Here is a 21,043-nt window from a genome sequence, read left to right as displayed (position 1 = left end):
CACCTGTTTAGGAGTTGGTATGGAAGTCAGTCCTCCTGTTTAGGAGTTGGTATGGAAGTCAGTCCACCTGTTTAGGAGTTGGTATGGAAGTCAGTCCTCCTGTTTAGGAGTTGGTATGAAAGTCAGTCCTCCTGTTTAGGAGTTGGTATGAAAGTCAGTCCTCCTGTTTAGGAGTTGGTATGGAAGTCAGTCCTCCTGTTTAGGAGTTGGTATGAAAGTCAGTCCTCCTGTTTAGGAGTTGGTATGGAAGTCAGTCCTCCTGTTTAGGAGTTGGTATGAAAGTCAGTCCTCTTTCTAGAACCTCTCGGCTTGGTTGAGCCCAATGGGACATTACTAGTCAAGACCTCAAATCACTTGTGAAGTAGTATGGACATATTGATGGAACAAGGTCACTAAACTGGTGTTTAGACAGGGTACATCCAAGAGCCTCTGCTGTCATCTAGAGGGTGTTTCTCTGTACTGATTGACACATGGAGACCCAATGGAGGCCCAGTGGTTAGACAGGGTACATCCAAGAGCCTCTGCTGTCATCTAGAGGGGGTTTCTCTGTACTGCTTGACACATGGAGACCCAATGGAGGCCCAGTGGTTAGACAGGGTACATCCAAGAGCCTCTGCTGTCGTCTAGAGGGGGTTTCTCTGTACTGCTAGCCAAACAAAAGCCAAAGGAGAGTGATGAGCAGCATCATCAAACCAGTGAGGCTGCCAGCAAGTCCAACAATGATGATGCTGCTGAGCTCCGTTTAGCTCCGTGTACAGAGCCTACCCAATCTTCCACAAGCACCGTCAGGATAATGGCTCCACAGCCCCTCCACCTCTGACTGTTCCTGACTATGTTGAAACAGAGGTGCCAGCCCAGATTAGCCTAGAATCCTACCCTAGCCGCAGGTTTTCTGTCCAAAACCCTTCATTTAATAGCAATGTATATATAAAGTTCTGTGTGGGTCCATCTACTGGGAGGTGGTTAACTAGTCTGTATATATAAAGTTCTGTGTGGGTCCATCTACTGGGAGGTGGTTAACTAGTCTGTATATTCTGCTGATTCATATGGATACCAGTCCATCTACTGGGAGGTGGTTAACTAGTCTGTATATTCTGCTGATTCATATGGATACCAGTCCATCTACTGGGAGGTGGTTAACTAGTCTGTATATTCTGCTGATTCATATGGATACCAGTCCATCTACTGGGAGGTGGTTAACTAGTCTGTATATTCTACTGATTCATATGGATACCAGTCCATCTACTGGGAGGTGGTTAACTAGTCTGTATATTCTACTGATTCATATGGATACCAGTCCATCTACTGGGAGGTGGTTAACTAGTCTGTATATTCTACTGATTCATAGGGATACCAGTCCATCTACTGGGAGGCGGTTAACTACTCTGTATATTCTACTGATTCTGGATACCAGTCCATCTACTGGGAGGTGGTTAACTAGTCTGTATATATAAAGTTATGTGTGGGTCCATCTACTGGGAGGTGGTTAACTAGTCTGTAAATATAAAGTTATGTGTGGGGTCCATCTACTGGGAGGTGGTTAACTAGTCTGTATATATAAAGTTTTGTGTGGGGTCCATCTACTGGGAGGTGGTTAACTAGTCTGTATATATAAAGTTATGTGTGGGTCCATCTACTGGGAGGTGGTTAACTAGTCTGTATATATAAAGTTATGTGTGGGTCCATCTACTGGGAGGTGGTTAACTAGTCTGTATATATAAAGTTTTGTGTGGGGTCCATCTACTGGGAGGTGGTTAACTAGTCTGTATATATAAAGTTTTGTGTTCCATCTACTGGGAGGTGGTTAACTAGTCTGTATATATAAAGTTCTGAGTGGGTCCATCTACTGAGAGGTGGTTAACTAGTCTGTATACATACAGTTATGTGTGGGTCCATCTATTGGGAGGTGGTTAACTAGTCTGTAGATATAAAGTTCTGTGTGGGGTCCATCTACTGGGAGGTGGTTAACTAGTCTGTATATATAAAGTTCTGTGTGGGTCCATCTACTGGGAGGTGGTTAACTAGTCTGTATATATAAAGTTCTGTGTGGGGTCCATCTACTGGGAGGTGGTTAACTAGTCTGTAGATATAAAGTTCTGTGTGGGGTCCATCTACTGGGAGGTGGTTAACTAGTCTGTAGATATAAAGTTCTGTGTGGGGTCCATCTACTGGGAGGTGGTTAACTAGTCTGTATATATAAAGTTCTGTGTGGGTCCATCTACTGGGAGGTGGTTAACTAGTCTGTATATTTAAATAAAGTTCTGTGGGTCCATCTACTGGGAGGTGGTTAACTAGTCTGTATATATAAAGTTCTGTGTGGGTCCATCTACTGGGAGGTGGTTAACTAGTCTGTATATATAAAGTTCTGTCTGGGTCCATCTACTGGGAGGTGGTTAACTAGTCTGTATATATAAAGTTCTGTGTGGGTCCATCTACTGGGAGGTGGTTAACTAGTCTGTATATATAAAGTTCTGTGTGGGTCCATCTACTGGGAGGTGGTTAACTAGTCTGTATATATAAAGTTCTGTCTGGGTCCATCTACTGGGAGGTGGTTAACTAGTCTGTATATATAAAGTTCTGTCTGGGTCCATCTACTGGGAGGTGGTTAACTAGTCTGTATATATAAAGTTCTGTGTGGGTCCATCTACTGGGAGGTGGTTAACTAGTCTGTATATTCTACTGATTCATATGGATACCAGTCCATCTACTGGGAGGTGGTTAACTAGTCTGTATATTCTACTGATTCATATGGATACCAGTCCATCTACTGGGAGGTGGTTAACTAGTCTGTATATTCTACTGATTCATATGAATACCAGTCCATCTACTGGGAGGTGGTTAACTAGTCCGTATATTCTACTGATTCATATGGATACCATTCCATCTACTGGGAGGTGGTTAACTAGTCTGTATATTCTACTGATTCATATGGATACCAGTCCATCTACTGGGAGGTGGTTAACTAGTCTGTATATTCTACTGATTCATATGGATACCAGTCCATCTACTGGGAGGTGGTTAACTAGTCTGTATATTCTACTGATTCATATGGATACCAGTCCATCTACTGGGAGGTGGTTAACTAGTCTGTATATTCTACTGATTCATATGGATACCAGTCCATCTACTGGGAGGTGGTTAACTAGTCTGTATATTCTACTGATTCATATGGATACCAGTCCATCTACTGGGAGGTGGTTAACTAGTCTGTATATTCTACTGATTCATATGGATACCAGTCCATCTACTGGGAGGTGGTTAACTAGTCTGTATATTCTACTGATTCATATGGATACCAGTCCATCTACTGGGAGGTGGTTAACTAGTCTGTATATTCTACTGATTCATATGGATACCAGTCCATCTACTGGGAGGTGGTTAACTAGTCTGTATATTCTACTGATTCATATGAATACCAGTCCATCTACTGGGAGGTGGTTAACTAGTCCGTATATTCTACTGATTCATATGGATACCATTCCATCTACTGGGAGGTGGTTAACTAGTCTGTATATTCTACTGATTCATATGGATACCAGTCCATCTACTGGGAGGTGGTTAACTAGTCTGTATATTCTACTGATTCATATGGATACCAGTCCATCTACTGGGAGGTGGTTAACTAGTCTGTATATTCTACTGATTCATATGGATACCAGTCCATCTACTGGGAGGTGGTTAACTAGTCTGTATATTCTACTGATTCATATGAATACCAGTCCATCTACTGGGAGGTGGTTAACTAGTCCGTATATTCTACTGATTCATATGGATACCATTCCATCTACTGGGAGGTGGTTAACTAGTCTGTATATTCTACTGATTCATATGGATACCAGTCCATCTACTGGGAGGTGGTTAACTAGTCTGTATATTCTACTGATTCATATGAATACCAGTCCATCTACTGGGAGGTGGTTAACTAGTCCGTATATTCTACTGATTCATATGGATACCAGTCCATCTACTGGGAGGTGGTTAACTAGTCTGTATATTCTACTGATTCATATGGATACCAGTCCATAACATTGGCTGTAAAAGTGGGTAGAAACAGACATATAACTGTATCTATGTGGTCTTTACTTGAGTGTGTTTCAGCAGGGTGAGGTCAGAGAGATGCTTCCAAGTCACTATTTTTCTGAACTCATAAAATCCTTTACACAATCTGATGGGATGGATGTTCAACCCCATTAAAATGACCATAAGGTCTATATAGTACCTTTAAGTTAAGACCTCACAGATCTGTTCATGGCAAAACAGTTCAATGAATGATACTAATTGATTCTTGAAGAATATAACTAATAAATCACGAGCCTCATCTTGAGGAGTCACCTGTGACAGTATTCATAAAGAGTAGGAGAGCTGATCTAGGATCAGTTTAGCCTTTTAGATCATAATGAATCAGATTACATGGAGAGGGGGTCCTGATCCTAGATCATAATGAATCAGATTACATGGAGAGGGACCTGATCCTAGATCATAATGAATCAGATTACATGGAGAGGGGGACCTGATCCTAGATCAAAATGTATCAGATTACATGGAGAGGATGGACCTGATCCTAGATCATAATGAATCAGATTACATGGAGAGGGGGACCTGATCCTAGATTAGCACTCCTGATCTGAGACACTGCCTGTATGAATGAGGAATGCTGTTGTTAAGTCTAGTTACAGCAGCTGTTTACTGCCATCTAGTGGAAGATACCAATATAACACTTTATTATCAGGGTGGGGAGGCGGCTGAGCTGAAACAGAACACATAGTTGTAAAGTCTAGTTACAGCAGGTGTTTACTGCCATCTAGTGGAAGATACCAATATAACACTTTATTATCAGGGTGGGGAGGCGGCTGAGCTGAAACCGAACACATAGTTGTAAAGTCTAGTTACAGCAGGTGTTTACTGCCATCTAGTGGAAGATACTAATATAACACTTTATTATCAGGGTGGGGAGACGGCTGAGTGCAGGATCCATGGTGAGATGACAGAGCAGAAAACACTTTATTATCAGGGTGGGGAGACGGCTGAGTGCAGGATCCATGGTGAGATGACAGAGCAGAAAACACTATATGGAGAGAAGTACAAATAAAGTATTTGTGAACAATAAAGGACAGAGTAAGAGAATAAATACCTGGAATGACATATTATTACTAGTTAGTAGATCTCACAGGGTTCTGTTATCATTATTTTACCATACACCAGGGATGTCAGAAGTGACGTGATTTCCTCATATGAAAGTGAAAGTAAGGGTGTGGTCTACGCCTTTATAAAACAGCTGTTGAAACCGTAGTGCACATTTCTCGGCAACGTTAGAAGCAGGGCTCTCTCTCTGATCTTCAACCTGTAAGGTCTCTGGTCCAGACATTACAGGGGCAGGCTTCTCTGATCTTCAACCTGTGTTGATTTGAAGGACAGACGGACAGACTCTGGTAAGTCTTGGCTACATATAACTATTATAAAGTTAGGTCATAGTCAGACATTCAACAGACAAAGAATAATATCTCAGGGTTACTCTATCATGCTGACCAACCTGGGCCCGGTTTCCACGATGGAATATAGACTTAACGTTGGGAACTCATGGTAAGTGGGAAACGATAATAACAAAATACAAAGTTGAGGGGAAACGCTATTTTACTAATTAAAAGGTGCGTAAGCTCGTTTATATGGGTTTACCCTCCACCACATCCCCGTTGATGCGGTGTGCAGCGTAGAGTGCATAGTCCTTTAGTCTCTATGGAACACAGCATAGTCCTTTAGTCTCTATGGAACACAGCATAGTCCTTTAGTCTCTATGGGCCAAATGGTCAGCGAAACGTTTCAGATGGGGATCTACAGCATAGTCTTTTAGTCTCTATGGAACACAGCATAGTCCTTTAGTCTCTATGGAACACAGCATAGTATTTTAGTCTCTATGGAACACAGCATAGTATTTTAGTCTCTATGGAACACAGCATAGTATTTTAGTCTCTATGGAACACAGCATAGTCCTTTAGTCTCTATGGAACACAGCATAGTATTTTAGTCTCTATGGAACACAGCATAGTATTTTAGTCTCTATGGAACACAGCATAGTATTTTAGTCTCTATGGAACACAGCATAGTCCTTTAGTCTCTATGGAACACAGCATAGTCCTTTAGTCTCTATGGAACACAGCATAGTCCTTTAGTCTATATGGAACACATCATAGTCTTTTAGTCTCTATGGAACACAGCATAGTCCTTTAGTCTCTATGGAACACAGCATAGTCCTTTAGTCTCTATGGAACACATCATAGTCTTTTAGTCTCTATGGAACACAGCATGGTCCTTTAGTCTCTATGGAACACAGCATAGTCCTTTAGTCTCTATGGAATACAGCATAGTCCTTTAGTCTCTATGGAACACAGCATAGTCCTTTAGTCTCTATGGAACACAGCATAGTCCTTTAGTCTCTATGGAACACAGCATAGTCCTTTAGTCTCTATGGAACACAGCATATTCCTTTAGTCTCTATGGGCCACAGCATAGTCCTTTAGTCTCTATGGAACACAGCATAGTCCTTTAGTCTCTATTGGCCAGATGGCCAGTTGGTGAGGGCCACAGCATAGTCCTTTAGTCTCTATGGAACACAGCATAGTCCTTTAGTCTCTATGGGCCAGATGGCCAGTTGGTGAGGGCCACAGCATAGTCCTTTAGTCTCTATTGGCCAGATGGCCAGTTGGTGAGGGCCACAGCATAGTCCTTTAGTCTCTATGGAACACAGCATAGTCCTTTAGTCTCTATGGGCCACAGCATAGTCCTTTAGTCTCTATGGAACACAGCATAGTCCTTTAGTCTCTATGGGCTAGATGGCCAGTTGGTGAGGGCCACAGCCTAGTCCTTTAGTCTCTATGGACCAGTTGGCCAGTTGGTGAGGGCCACAGCATAGTCCTTTAGTCTCTATTGGCCAGATGGCCAGTTGGTGAGGGCCACAGCATAGTCCTTTAGTCTCTCTGGGCCAGATGGCCAGTTGGTGAGGGCCACAGCATAGTCCTTTAGTCTCTATGGGCCAGTTGGTGAGGGCCACAGCATAGTCCTTTAGTCTCTATGGACCAGGTGGCCAGTTGGTGAGGGCCACAGCATGGGGAAAGAAACTGTTCAGATGGGGGTCTACAGCATCCAATCACATACTCCCCAGATGAGGCTCATGATTTATAAGGTATATACCTTTTTATCTCTACATATATTGTCTTTATTTAAACCAAGGTAGTTTGAGTTAGTAGCGATGAAGTTGCAACTGTCAGCTGCTGTAAACGTAACAATATTCATAAGAGAGCTGATCTCGGGTCAGTTTAGCTTTTTATATCATATTGATTCTGCTGTAACGTCAGGTTACAGCAGGTGTTTACTGCCATCTAGTGGAATATATTTTATTTTTATGTAACTTTTTTTTTTTAACTAGGTAAATCAGAAGAAATTCTTATTGACATTGACGACCTACCCCGGCCAAACCTTGACGACGCTGGGCCAATTTTGCGCCACCCTATGGGACTCCCAATCACGCAGCTTGGATTCTAACCAGGTACTGCAGTGACGCAAGAGGCGGGACCTGCACCACTCGGGAGGCGGCTGAGCTGACACAGAAAGTAAAGTTGTTATTTTTTACAGGATCCTTGGTGAGATGACAGGACCCCCCACTGTGGTAAAGGTTGCTGAGAGAGATACCTGGACCCCCCCACTGTGGTAAAGGTTGCTGAGAGAGATACCTGGTCCCCCCCACTGTGGTAAAGGTTGCTGAGAGAGATACCAGGCCCCCTCACTGTGGTAAAGGTTGCTGAGAGAGATACCAGGCCCCCTCACTGTGGTAAAGGTTGCTGAGAGAGATACCTGGACCCCCCCCCCTCCCCACTGTGGTAAAGGTTGCGGAGAGAGATACCTGGACCCCCACTGTGGTAAAGGTTGCTGAGAGAGATACCTGGACCCCCACTGTGGTAAAGATTGCTGAGAGAGTTAACTGGACCCACCTGTCGCACTGCAGACGAGTTCCTGATCCAGAAGAAGATGGGGTCTCACAAGGTCCGGTGGTGCAGTGTGGCCCTCCTCTGCATTAGCACAGGAGTGCTAATAAGAACAGTAGGTTGTCCTCTTGTGGGAAAACTGACAGAGGGAGAGATATGTCCCAAGCCAATGGGGCCATCACCGGCCCAGAGCCCAGAAGTAAAGTGAGTCCCCAGACTAACACAAGTGGCCCAGAAGTAAATGGTAATGACAGAAGGAGTCCTCAGCATAAAGGACTAACACAGGCCTGTAGTAGTGGCCCAGAAGTAGATGGTAATGACAGAAGGAGTCCTGAGCATAAAGGACTAACACAGGCCTGTAGTAGTGGCCCAGAAGTAGATGGTAATGACAGATGGAGTCCTGAGCCAAAGGAACCAACACAGGCCTGTAGTAGTGACCCAGAAGTAGATGGTAATGACAGAAGGAGTCCTGAGCATGAAGGACTAACACAGGCCTGTAGTAGTGGCCCAGAAGTAGATGGTAATGACAGAATGAGTCCTGAGCATAAAGGGCCAATGCAGGCCTGTAGTAGTGGCCCAGAAGTAGATGGTCATGACAGATGGAGTCCTGAGCCAAAGGAACCAACACAGGCCTGTAGTAGTGGCCCAGAAGTAGATGGTCATGACAGAAGGAGTCCTGAGCCAAAGGAACCAACGCAGGCCTCTAATAGTGGCCCAGCAGTAGATGGTAATGACAGATGGAGTCCTGAGCATAAAGGGCCAATGCAGGCCTGTAGTAGTGGCCCAGAAGTAGATGGTAATGACAGTGGCCCAATGCAGGCCTGTAGATGGCCCAGAAGTAGATGGTCATGACAGATGGAGTCCTGAGCCAAAGGAACCAACACAGGCCTGTAGTAGTGGCCCAGAAGTAGATGGTCATGACAGAAGGAGTCCTGAGCCAAAGGAACCAACGCAGGCCTCTAATAGTGGCCCAGCAGTAGATGGTAATGACAGATGGAGTCCTGAGCATAAAGGGCCAATGCAGGCCTGTAGTAGTGGCCCAGAAGTAGATGGTAATGGCAGAAGGAGTCCTGAGCCAAAGGAACCAACACAGGCCTGTAGTAGTGGCCCAGAAGTAGATGGTAATGACAGATGGAGTCCTGAGCCAAAGGAACCAACACAGGCCTGTAGTAGTGGCCTAGAAGTACATGGTCATGACAGAAGGAGTCCTGAGCCAAAGGAACCAACGCAGGCCTCTAATAGTGGCCCAGAAGTAGATGGTCATGACAGAAGGAGTCCTGAGCCAAAGGGACCAACGCAGGCCTCTAATAGTGGCCCAGAAGTAGATGGTCATGACAGAAGGAGTCCTGAGCCAAAGGGACCAATGCAGGCCTGTAGTAGTGGCCCAGAAGTAGATGGTAATGACAGAATGAGTCCTGAGCATAAAGGACTAACACAGGCCTCTAATAGTGGCCCAGATGTAGATGGTAATGACAGAATGAGTCCTGAGCATAAAGGACTAACACAGGCCTCTAATAGTGGCCCAGAAGTAGATGGTAATGACAGAATGAGTCCTGAGCATAAAGGACTAACAGAGGCCTCTAATAGTGGCCCAGAAGTAGATGGTAATGACAGAATGAGTCCTGAGCATAAAGGACTAACAAAGGCCTCTAATAGTGGCCCAGAAGTAGATGGTAATGACAGAATGAGTCCTGAGCATAAAGGACTAACACAGGCCTCTAATAGTGGCCCAGAAGTAGATGGTAATGACAGAAGGAGTCCTGAGCCAAAGGGACCAAGAAGTAATGGCCCAGAAGTAGAAGGTCATCGTAGAAGGACAGCCCTGCTGGAACCTCACAAACATGACGACAATTTGTTCTTATCTAGAGCAGAAATGGTTGCCAACCTGCCCTCCAAAGAAAAGGACTGTTGGGTGTGTGGGATGGGTCCGGTTAAGGTAGGGGCAGGCTTGCCCCTTATGGGAGTCCCAATAGGAGTGAACTTTACTATAGCATTGGCAGGACAAATACCTTTTTATACTATGACCAACAATGTTAAGGTATATAATCAACCCAATGTATCCTATTACTTGAGGCCTGGTAATGTCTCAATGCCGCCCATTTCAGTGGCTGGGGTGATGACTGCCCCTTGGTGTATTAGAGGATATGGAGATCATGATTTGGGTGAATTGAAATGTAATTGTACTATGAATCTTAATGGATCAAATGCTTGCAATTTAACAATGCTCCTTAATATAATGTTTACATACCCTTCATTACTCATCTCATGTGTATACGTATATACTGTACTCTATATCATCTACTGCATCTTTATGTAAGACATGTATCACTAGCCACTTTAAACTATGCCACTTTGTTTACATACCCTACATTACTCATCTCATATGTATATACTGTACTCGATACCATCTACTGCATCTTGCCTATGCCGCTCTGTACCATCACTCATTCATATATCTTTATGTACATATTCTTTATCCCTTTACACTTGTGTGTATAAGGTAGTAGTTTTGGAATTGTTAGTTAGATTACTCTTTGGTTATTACTGCATTGTCGGAACTAGAAGCACAAGCATTTCACTACACTCGCATTAACATCTGCTAACCATGTGTATGTGACAAATACATTTGATATTGTCCTGCCAATAGCCCTGCTAATAGACAAATATATTGTTCTGCTAATAGCCCTGCTAATAGACAAATATATTGTTCTGCTAATAGCCCTGCTAACAGGCAATTCTATTGGTCTGCTAATAGACAATTATATTGCTCTGCTAATAGCCCTGCTAATAGGCAAGTCTATTGGTCTGCTAATAGACAATTCTATTGTTCTGCTAACAGCCCTGCTAATATACAATTATATTGTTCTGCTAATAGCCCTGCTAATAGACAATTATATTGTTCTGCTAATAGCCCTGCTAATAGACAAATATACTGTTCTGCTAATAGCCCTGCTAATAGGCAAGTCTATTGGTCTGCTAATAGACAAGTCTATTGGTCTGCTAATAGACAATTCTATTGTTCTGCTAACAGCCCTGCTAATATACAATTATATTGTTCTGCTAATAGCCCTGCTAATAGACAATTATATTGTTCTGCTAATAGCCCTGCTAATAGACAAATATATTGTTCTGCTAATAGCCCTGCTAACAGGCAATTCTATTGGTCTGCTAATAGACAATTATATTGCTCTGCTAATAGCCCTGCTAATAGGCAAGTCTATTGGTCTGCTAATAGACAATTCTATTGTTCTGCTAACAGCCCTGCTAATATACAATTATATTGTTCTGCTAATAGCCCTGCTAATAGACAATTATATTGTTCTGCTAATAGCCCTGCTAATAGACAAATATACTGTTCTGCTAATAGCCCTGCTAATAGGCAAGTCTATTGGTCTGCTAATAGACAATTCTATTGTTCTGCTAACAGCCCTGCTAATATACAATTATATTGTTCTGCTAATAGCCCTGCTAATAGACAATTATATTGTCCTGCCAATAGCCCTGCTAATAGACAATTATATTATTCTGCTAATAGCCCTCCTAATAGGCAAGTCTATTGTTCTGCTAATAGACAATTCGATTGTTCTGCTAACAGCCCTGCTAATATACAATTATATTGTTCTGCTAATAGCCCTGCTAATAGACAAGTCTATTGTTCTGCTAACAGCCCTGCTAATAGACAAGTCTATTGTTCTGCCAATAGCCCTGCTAATAGACAAGTATATTGTTCTGCTAATAGACAAGTATATTGTTCTGCTAATAGCCCTGCTAATAGACACGTCTATTGTTCTGCTAATAGCCCTGCTAATATACATGTCTATTGTTATGCTAATAGACAATTATATTGTTCTGCTAACAGCCCTGCTAATATACAATTATATTGTTCTGCTAATAGCCCTGCTAATAGACAATTATTTTGTTCTGCCAATAGCCCTGCTAATAGCCATGTCAGTCTATTGTTCTGCTAACAGCCCTGCTAATAGACATACTGTAGTAAACACAGCCTACAGGACATACTGTAGTAAACATAGCATACAGTGCATACTGTAGTAAACACAGCCTACAGTGCATACTGTAGTGAGCACAGCCTACAGTGCATACTGTAGTGAGCACAGCCTACAGTGCATACTGTAGTGAGCACAGCCTACAGTGCATACTGTAGTGAGCACAGCCTACAGTACATACTGTAGTGAGCACAGCCTACAGTGTAGTGAGCACAGCCTACAGTGCATGCCTGTAGTGAGCACAGCCTACAGTGCATACTGTAGTAAACACAGCCTACAGTGCATACTATAGTATAACACAGCCTACAGTACATACTGTAGTAAACACAGCCTACAGTACATACTGTAGTACAGCCTACAGCATACTGTAGTAAACACAGCCTACAGTACATACTGTAGTAAACCTCCTACAGTACATAGTAAACACAGCCTACTACATAGTAGTAAACACAGCCTACAGTACATACTGTAGTAAACACAGCCTACAGTACATACTGTAGTAAACACAGCCTACAGTACATACTGTAGTAAACACAGCCTACAGTACATACTGTAGTAAACAGCCTACAGTACATACTGTAGTAAACACAGTCTACAGTACATACTGTAGTAAACACAGTCTACAGTACATACTGTAGTGAGCACAGCCTACAGTACATACTGTAATAAACAGTCTACAGTACATACTGTAGTAAACACAGTCTACAGTACATACTGTAGTGAGCACAGCCTACAGTACATACTCTAGTAAACATGCCAATACCGCCTGTATCAGCTGTCTCCTGTCTCTGGACCAATGTATCAGCTGTCTCCTGACTCTGGACCTATGCATCAGCTGTCTCCTGACTCTGGACCAATGTATCAGCTGTCAACTGTCTCTGGTCCAATGTATCAGCTGTCAACTGTCTCTGGACCAATGTATCAGCTGTCAACTGTCTCTGGACCAATGTATCAGCTGTCAACTGTCTCTGGACCAATGTATCAGCTGTCTCCTGTCTCTGGACCAATGTATCAGCTGTCTCCTGTCTCTGGACCAATGTATCAGCTGTCAACCGTCTCTGGACCAATGTATCAGCTGTCAACTGTCTCTGGACCAATGTATCAGCTGTCTCCTGTCTCTGGACCAATGTATCAGCTGTCCCCTGTCTCTGGACCAATGTATCAGCTTTCAACTGTCTCTGGACCAATGTATCAGCTGTCTCCTGTCTCTGGACCAATGTATCAGCTGTCCCCTGTCTCTGGACCAATGTATCAGCTTTCAACTGTCTCTGGACCAATGTATCAGCTGTCTCCTGTCTCTGGACCAATGTATCAGCTGTCCCCTGTCTCTGGACCAATGTATCAGCTTTCAACTGTCTCTGGACCAATGTATCAGCTGTCTCCTCTATTTCCAATGAGACTATTCAAGCCATCGATACCGCCTGTATCAGCTGTCTCCTGTATGTCCAATGAGACTTTTCAAGCCATCGATACCGCCTGTATCAGCTGTCTCCTGTATGTCCAATGAGACTATTCAAGCCATCGATACCGCCTGTATCAGCTGTCTCCTGTATTTCCAATGAGACTATTCAAGCCATCGATACCGCCTGTATCAGCTGTCTCCTGTATTTCCAATGAGACTATTCAAGCCATCGATACCGCCTGTATCAGCTGTCTCCTGTATTTCCAATGAGACTATTCAAGCCGTCAGCTCACTGATGAATGAAGATGATGAGCGATCAGCAAAGGCCATCTGTAATCTGCTGACATCACCGCACAACATCAACATCGCTCTAATCAGTCAGAAGACAGTTGAAGAAACTGGAGTGGACTTATGGAAAGGCTCAGTAAGACATGTTATATATACAGTGCCTTGCGAAAGTATTCGGCCCCCTTGAACTTTGCGACCTTTTGCCACATTTCAGGCTTCAAACATAAATATATAAAACTGTATTTTTTTGTGAAGAATCAACAACAAGTGGGACACAATCATGAAGTGGAACGACATTTATTGGATATTTCAAACTTTTTTAACAAATCAAAAACTGAAAAATTGGGCTTGCAAAATTATTCAGCCCCTTAAGTTAATACTTTGTAGCGCCACCTTTTGCTGCGATTACAGCTGTAAGTCGCTTGGGGTATGTCTCTATCAGTTTTGCACATCGAGAGACTGAAATTTTTTCCCATTCCTCCTTGCAAAACAGCTCGAGCTCAGTGAGGTTGGATGGAGAGCATTTGTGAACATATGAGTATGTATATACTGTTAAACCAGCTATAATGTTACCATACCCTACATTACTCATCTCATATATATATATACTGTTAAACCAGCTATAATGTTACCATACCCTACATTACTCATCTCATATATATATGTACTGTTAAACCAGCTATAATGTTACCATACATTACTCATCTCATATGTATATACTGTTAAACCAGCTACAATGTTACCATACCCTACATTACTCATCTCATATGAGTATGTATATACTGTTAAACCAGCTATAATGTTACCATACCCTGCATTACTCATCTCATATATATGTACTGTTAAACCAGCTATAATGTTACCATACATTACTCATCTCATACGTATATACTGTTAAACCAGCTATAATGTTACCATACCCTACATTACTCATCTCATATGTATATACTGTTAAACCAGCTATAATGTTACCATACCCTACATTACTCATCTCATATGTATATACTGTTAAACCAGCTATAATGTTACCATACCCTACATTACTCATCTCATATATATATACACTGTTAAACCAGCTATAATGTTACCATACCCTACATTACTCATCTCATATGAGTATGTATATACTGTTAAACCAGCTATAATGTTACCATACCCTACATTACTCATCTCATATGTATATACTGTTAAACCAGCTATAATGTTACCATACCCTACATTACTCATCTCATATATATATACACTGTTAAACCAGCTATAATGTTACCATACCCTACATTACTCATCTCATATGTATATACTGTTAAACCAGCTATAATGTTACCATACCCTACATTATTCATCTCATATATATATGTACTGTTAAACCAGCTATAATGTTTACATTAATCTCATATGAGTATGTATATACTGTTAAACCAGCTATAATGTTATCATAACCTACATTACTCATCTCATATGTATATACTGTTAAACCAGCTATAATGTTACCATACCCTACATTACTCATCTCATATGAGTATGTATATACTGTTAAACCAGCTATAATGTTACCATACATTACTCATCCATATATTTATATGCACATTTTGGTCCTAAAAAGGTATGTAAATGTGAGGAGTCCTAAATTGGATAGAAAGGCAAGACTGTGTGTGTGTTTGTTTGTCCAGAGTGTGTTATTTTGTCCAATGTGTGTCTAGTGTGTGTTTGTGAGCCCAGTGTGTGTGTGTGTTTGTGAGTCCAGTGTGTGTGTGTGTGTGTGTTTGTCTAGTGTGTGTGTGTTTGTCTAGTGTGTGTGTGTGTTTATCCAGCATGTGTGTGTCCAGCAGGTGTGTGTCCAGTGTGTGTGTGTGTTTGTTCAGTGTGTGTGGGTGTGTGTGTGTGTTTGTTCAGTGTGTGTGTGTCCAGTGTGTGTGTGTGTGTGTGTATCCAGTGTGTGTGTGTGTGTCCAGTGTGTGCGTGTTTGTCAAGTGTGTGTGTGTGTGTATCCAGTGTGTGTGTTTGTCTAGTGTGTGTGTGTATCCAGTGTGTGTGTGTCCAGCAGGTGTGTGTGTCCAGCAGGTGTGTGTGTATCCAGTGTGTGTGTGTGTTTTTGTTCAGTGTGTGTGTGTGTGTTTGTCCAGTGTGTTTGTCCAGTGTGTGTGTGTGTGTGTGTGTTTGCCAATCTGTGTGTGTGTCAAGTGTGTGTGGGTGTGTGAGTCCAGTGTGTGTGTGTGTGTGTCCAGTCTGTGTGTGTGTCCAATGTGTGTGTGTTTTTGTCCAGTGTGTGTGTGTTTTTGTCCAGTGTGTGTGTGTGTCCAGTCTGTGTGTGTCCACTGTGTCCAATGTGTGTTTGTGAGTCCAGTGTGTGTGTGTGTTTGTCTAGTGTGTGTGTGTTTATCCAGCATGTGTGTGTCCAGTGTATGTGTGTGTGTCCAGTGTGTGTGTGTGTGTGTTTGTCAAGTGTGTGTGTGTGTGTGTGTTTGTCAAGTGTGTGTGTGTGTGTTTGTCAAGTGTGTGTGTGTGTGTGTTTGTCAAGTGTGTGTGTGTGTGTGCGTGTTTGTCAAGTGTGTGTGTGTGTGTGCGTGTTTGTCAAGTGTGTGTGTGTGTGTGTGCGTGTTTGTCAAGTGTGTGTGTTTGTCCTGTGTGCGTGTCCAGTGTGTGTCCAGTGTGTGTCCAGTGTGTGTCCAGTGTGTGTGTGTGTCCAGTGTGTGTTTCCAGTGTGTGTGTGTGTATCCAGTGTGTGTGTGTGTATCCAGTGTGTGTCCAGTGTGTGTGTGTGTATCCAGTGTGTGTGTGTCCAGTTTGTGTCCAGTGTGTGTGTGTGTCCAGTGTGTGTGTGTGTTTTTGTTCAGTGTGTGTGTGTGTTTGTCCAGTGTGTGTGTGTGTGTGTGTGTGTGTGTGTGTGTGTGTGTGTTTGCCAATCTGTGTGTCCAGTGTGTGTGTGTGTATCAAGTGTGTGTGTGTGTGTGTATCAAGTGTGTGTGGGTGTGTGAGTCCAGTGTGTGTGTGTCTAGCTTGTGTGTGTCCAGTGTGTGTGTGTGTGTGTTTGTCCAGTGTGTGTGTGTGTTTGTCCAGTGTGTGTGTGTGTTTGTCCAGTGTGTGTGTGTGTGTGTGTGTCCAGTGTGTGTGTGTCCACTGTGTCCAATGTGTGTGTGTGTGTCCAGTGTGTGTGTGTGTGTATATCACAATGTCTGTGTGACAATTACTATTATTTCAGGGACACTGAGTCGCCACAACCCCAAAGATGAAACCCTGGATAGAGGGGCTCAGTGAATGTGGAGGTGAATGTGATCAGGTGGGTCAGTGTGTCAGAGGAGGCTCTATAGAAGGACAGAGTGCCGGCTGGCCAGTCCAGACACACTCCTACTCTGTGGGAGCTGGAGGAGGGGACGTCTATGGTAGTGGGTTTATCATTGTGCCAGGCAATGTAACTGTTGTCAGAGCAGGACAGACTCCAGGACTTGTCATTGTATCCAAGACAACAGTCATTACCCCTTCCTCTCCTGCTGATTCCTTTATATGTCACTCCTATAACAGCCCCTCTTCCACTCCACTCTACCTCCCAGTAACAGCGCCCAGTCAGACCCTCTCTACACAGCACCTGTCCACAGTCCTCAAATCTCTCTGGGTGATCAGGATACGTCTGCTTCTCTGTCCTACATGTCACCTTTCTGTTCTCCTCAGACAGAGAGAGGAGTCTGTCTACTGTGTTTGGGTCCAGTGTGAGATCACAGACATCTGATGGATGAAACCAGACACAATATTAGAAATCATCATTCACATTAGAATGTTAACTCACTTTTCACTAATTCATTTAATGTAGATGTTTCTAGGTATCAAAAGGAGAAGTTAAGGTAACTTGAGACTTTTGTCAGTTATACTGTATGGTAATATAAAACACACTTATTCAGCTTAATTACACACACACACACACACATTGTCAAAGCAACTCTTTGTAAACTTGTGTCCCTGATTTCTGTAGAACTACAGCTGATATTTAATATGACCAAGTAAGTAATGATGGTCTTTGACTTAACTTGAATTAAGACTTATTCTTAGTCATATTCTTCACAGCTGTCAACACTCACATTTTCTAAGCCCAGGTTTCATTCTGTTCTCTCCACCATGTTCCACACTGTAGAGGTAAGCAGAAGAACAGACAGTCATTGAGGGATACACCTGAACTCACACACACACTGGATACACACACACACACTGGAGACTCACACACACACTGGAGACTCACACACACACTGGAGACTCACACACACACTGGAGACTCACACACACTGGAGACTCACACACACACTGGAGACTCACACACACTGGAGACTCACACACACTGGAGACTCACACACACACTGGAGACTCACACACACACTGGAGACTCACACACACACTGGAGACTCACACACACACTGGAGACTCACACACAGCATATAACTTTGTCCAAGTGGTGGGATGAATGTTTGTCTTAACTAGCCCGATAAGTCAAACATGTCTGATATGAACATTGACATAAACCCTCTACATACTTGAGTTTCTCCAGTCTGCAGTGTGGATCCTCCCATCTAGCAGAGAGCAGTCTGACTCCCTTGTCTCCTGGGTGATTGTAGCTCAGGTCCAGCTCTCTCAGGTGTGAGGGGTTTGACCTCAGAGCTGCGACCAGAGAAGCACAGCCTTCCTCTGTGACTAGACAGCCTGACAGCCTGCAAAGAGTCAAATCATATTAAAATCACACTGATATTCTTTGGTGGTAAAAATAGTGGCAGTATATTTTTTCAACATATTCAGATACATCAGTGTCCTGAAACCTGCCATATCTATTCATAAATGAATGGTTCATTATTAGAAAGGACACATTATCAAAGTATTGCTTGAAGAGAGCAAAATGTATAGTACAAATATTATAGTTGACTGACCAGACCAGTTTAAAAAGCAGTATCAGTCAGAAGACAGACAGTGAGGAATCAGATTTAGATTGTATTGAGTATACAGTCCACACCATATCTATTTAGACAGTGAGGAATCAGATTTAGATTGTATTGAGTATACAGTCCACACCATATCTATTTAGACAGTGAGGTATCAGATTTAGATTGTATTGAGTATACAGTCCACACCATATCTATTTAGACAGTGAAACTAACATTTTAAATGTGTCTCTATACTCCAACATTTTGGATTTGAGATCAAATGTTTCATATGAGGTGACAGTATATAATGTCACCATTTATTTGAGGATATTTTAATACATATATGTTTCAAAATTTAGAAAATGTATTGAGTCTATTTGAAGTCATAAGTATTCTGACCAATTCACTCATAGTGTATTAAAGTAGTCAACAGAATTTGGTCCCATATTCATGGATCATAATGACTACATCAAGACTGTGATGCCATGATTGAGAATTGAATGAATCATGAATGAATCATGAATAATAGAGTGAGATAGTTACAGAGGCTACAACAAAACATGCTAACCTCTCACCATTACCAATAATAGGGGAGGTCAGCATTTATTCTGATCTTTGTGCCTCAGTAACTTTCTCATTCATCATCATTCACGATTATTTCATTGTTATTCATAATCATGGTAGCATCCACATGAATGTAGGAGTGTTCAGAAACATCTTCTATTCTTACTGACAATACAAGTGAAGTGACTCCAAAATGACATTACATTATTCACCATTCAGTTTCTATGGTTTGTTTCAGGGTGTGGCCCAGAAGTTAATTAACAGCATGCCATCAGTCAGGATGTGGCCCAGAAGTTAATTAACAGCATGCCATCAGTCAGGATGTGGCCCAGAAGTTAATTGACAACATGCCATCAGTCAGGATGTGGCCCAGAAGGTAATTGACAGCATGCCAGGGTGGAGTGCAGAGGTCTTGGAAAAGAAGGGTCAACACTGCAAATATTGATTCTTTGCTTCAACTTCATGTTGTAGCACACGCTCCAGCAGGTATATCTCTCTAGTCACCCCCAAAACCAATTCTTTCTTTGGCCGCCTCTCCTTCCAGTTCTCTGCTGCCAATGACTGGAACGAACTACAAAAATCTCTGAAACTGGAAACACTTATCTCCCTCACTAGCTTTAAGCACCAACTGTCAGAGCATCTTACAGATTACTGCACCTGTACATAGCCCACCTATAATTTAGCCCAAACAACTACCTCTTTCCCAACTGTATTTAATTTATTTATTTATTTTGCTCCTTTGCACCCCATTATTTTTATTTCTACTTTGCACATTCTTCCATTGCAAAACTACCATTCCAGTGTTTTACTTGCTATATTGTATTTACTTTGCCACCATGGCCTTTTTTGCCTTTACCTCCCTTCTCACCTCATTTGCTCACATTGTATATAGACTTGTTTATACAGTATTATTGACTGTATGTTTGTTTTACTCCATGTGTAACTCTGTGTCGTTGTATCTGTCGAACTGCTTTGCTTCATCTTGGCCAGGCCGCAATTGTAAATGAGAACTTGTTCTCAACTAGCTTACCTGGTTAAATAAAGGCGAAATAAAAAAAATTAAAAAAAAATGTAATTGTCAATAAAAGCCTTTGACACGTATGAAATGCTTGTAATTATACTTCAGTATTCCATAGTAACATCTGACAAAAATATCTAGACACTGAAGCAGCAAACTTTGTGGAAATGACTATTTGTGTCATTCTCAAACCTTTTGGCCACGACTGTATATGGATGAATACCTTTAAATAAAAGGTGACATTCTGTACTGTCTCCTAATATGAAACATTCTATCTCAAATCCAAAATGCTGTAGCAAAGCACCACATTTAAAACTGTAAGCTTCACTGTCCAAACACATATGGTGTGGACTATGTGTGTCTGGTAAACACATGTGGATCTGGTGAACAGTTATCACTTGTTGACCAACTACAGGAATACTGACCTCAGAGTCTCCAGTTTACAGTGGGGATTCCCCAGTACAGCAGAGAGCAGCTTCACTCCTGAATCATTCAGGTCATTGTTACTCAGATCCAGCTCTCTCAGGTGTGAGGGGTTTGAAATGAGAACTGAGGCCAACACTTTACAGGATGTGTCTGTGAGTTTACAGCCAGTGAGTCTGAAACACAGAAGACATACAAAGACAGACAGGTTGTATTAAAATGTTAAGCTTAGCTTTCCCTGTTTACACTGTAACCTCTGCACGAAAAATGTGTTGGGTTTGACCACAGAGCAGAGACCAGAGAAGCACAGCCTTCCTCTGTGACTAGACAGCCTGACAGTCTGCAAAGAGTCAAATCATATTAAAATCACACTGATATTTTTTGGAGGTGAAAATAGTGGCAGAATATTCTCAGATATATCAGTGTCCTGAAACATGTCATATATTCATAAATGAATGCATCATTATTAG

The 21,043-nt window shown here is 42.3% G+C and overlaps 1 protein-coding gene across 5 annotated transcripts in view; it reads right to left on the bottom strand.

Moving 5' to 3' along the window:
* Nucleotides 1-4,802: 4,802 nt before the first annotated feature.
* The window catches only part of LOC135570737 (NACHT, LRR and PYD domains-containing protein 12-like), a 45,751-nt gene continuing 29,510 nt past the window's right edge, over nt 4,803-21,043 (bottom strand). For 2 of the 5 annotated variants that reach the window (XM_065016678.1, XM_065016679.1), the window contains 3 exons: nt 18,188-18,361; nt 17,741-17,787; nt 15,732-17,390 (listed from right to left, as the gene is read on the bottom strand). In XM_065016678.1, coding sequence (XP_064872750.1) covers nt 16,861-17,390; nt 17,741-17,787; nt 18,188-18,361 — 751 coding nt within the window. In that variant the 3' untranslated portion in view covers nt 15,732-16,860. Of the gene's footprint in view, nt 5,395-15,731; nt 17,391-17,740; nt 17,788-18,187; nt 18,362-20,575; nt 20,750-21,043 lie in introns of those variants that run through there. The other 3 variants (XM_065016680.1, XM_065016677.1, XM_065016681.1) reach the window with 3 other exon arrangements.

The sequence above is a fragment of the Oncorhynchus nerka genome, unplaced genomic scaffold (genome assembly GCF_034236695.1).
Source record: "Oncorhynchus nerka isolate Pitt River unplaced genomic scaffold, Oner_Uvic_2.0 unplaced_scaffold_910, whole genome shotgun sequence".
Classification (NCBI taxonomy): Eukaryota; Metazoa; Chordata; class Actinopteri; order Salmoniformes; family Salmonidae; genus Oncorhynchus; species Oncorhynchus nerka.
Note: the sequence above shows the minus strand (reverse complement) of the source record. Positions and strands in the feature narration are given on the sequence as shown.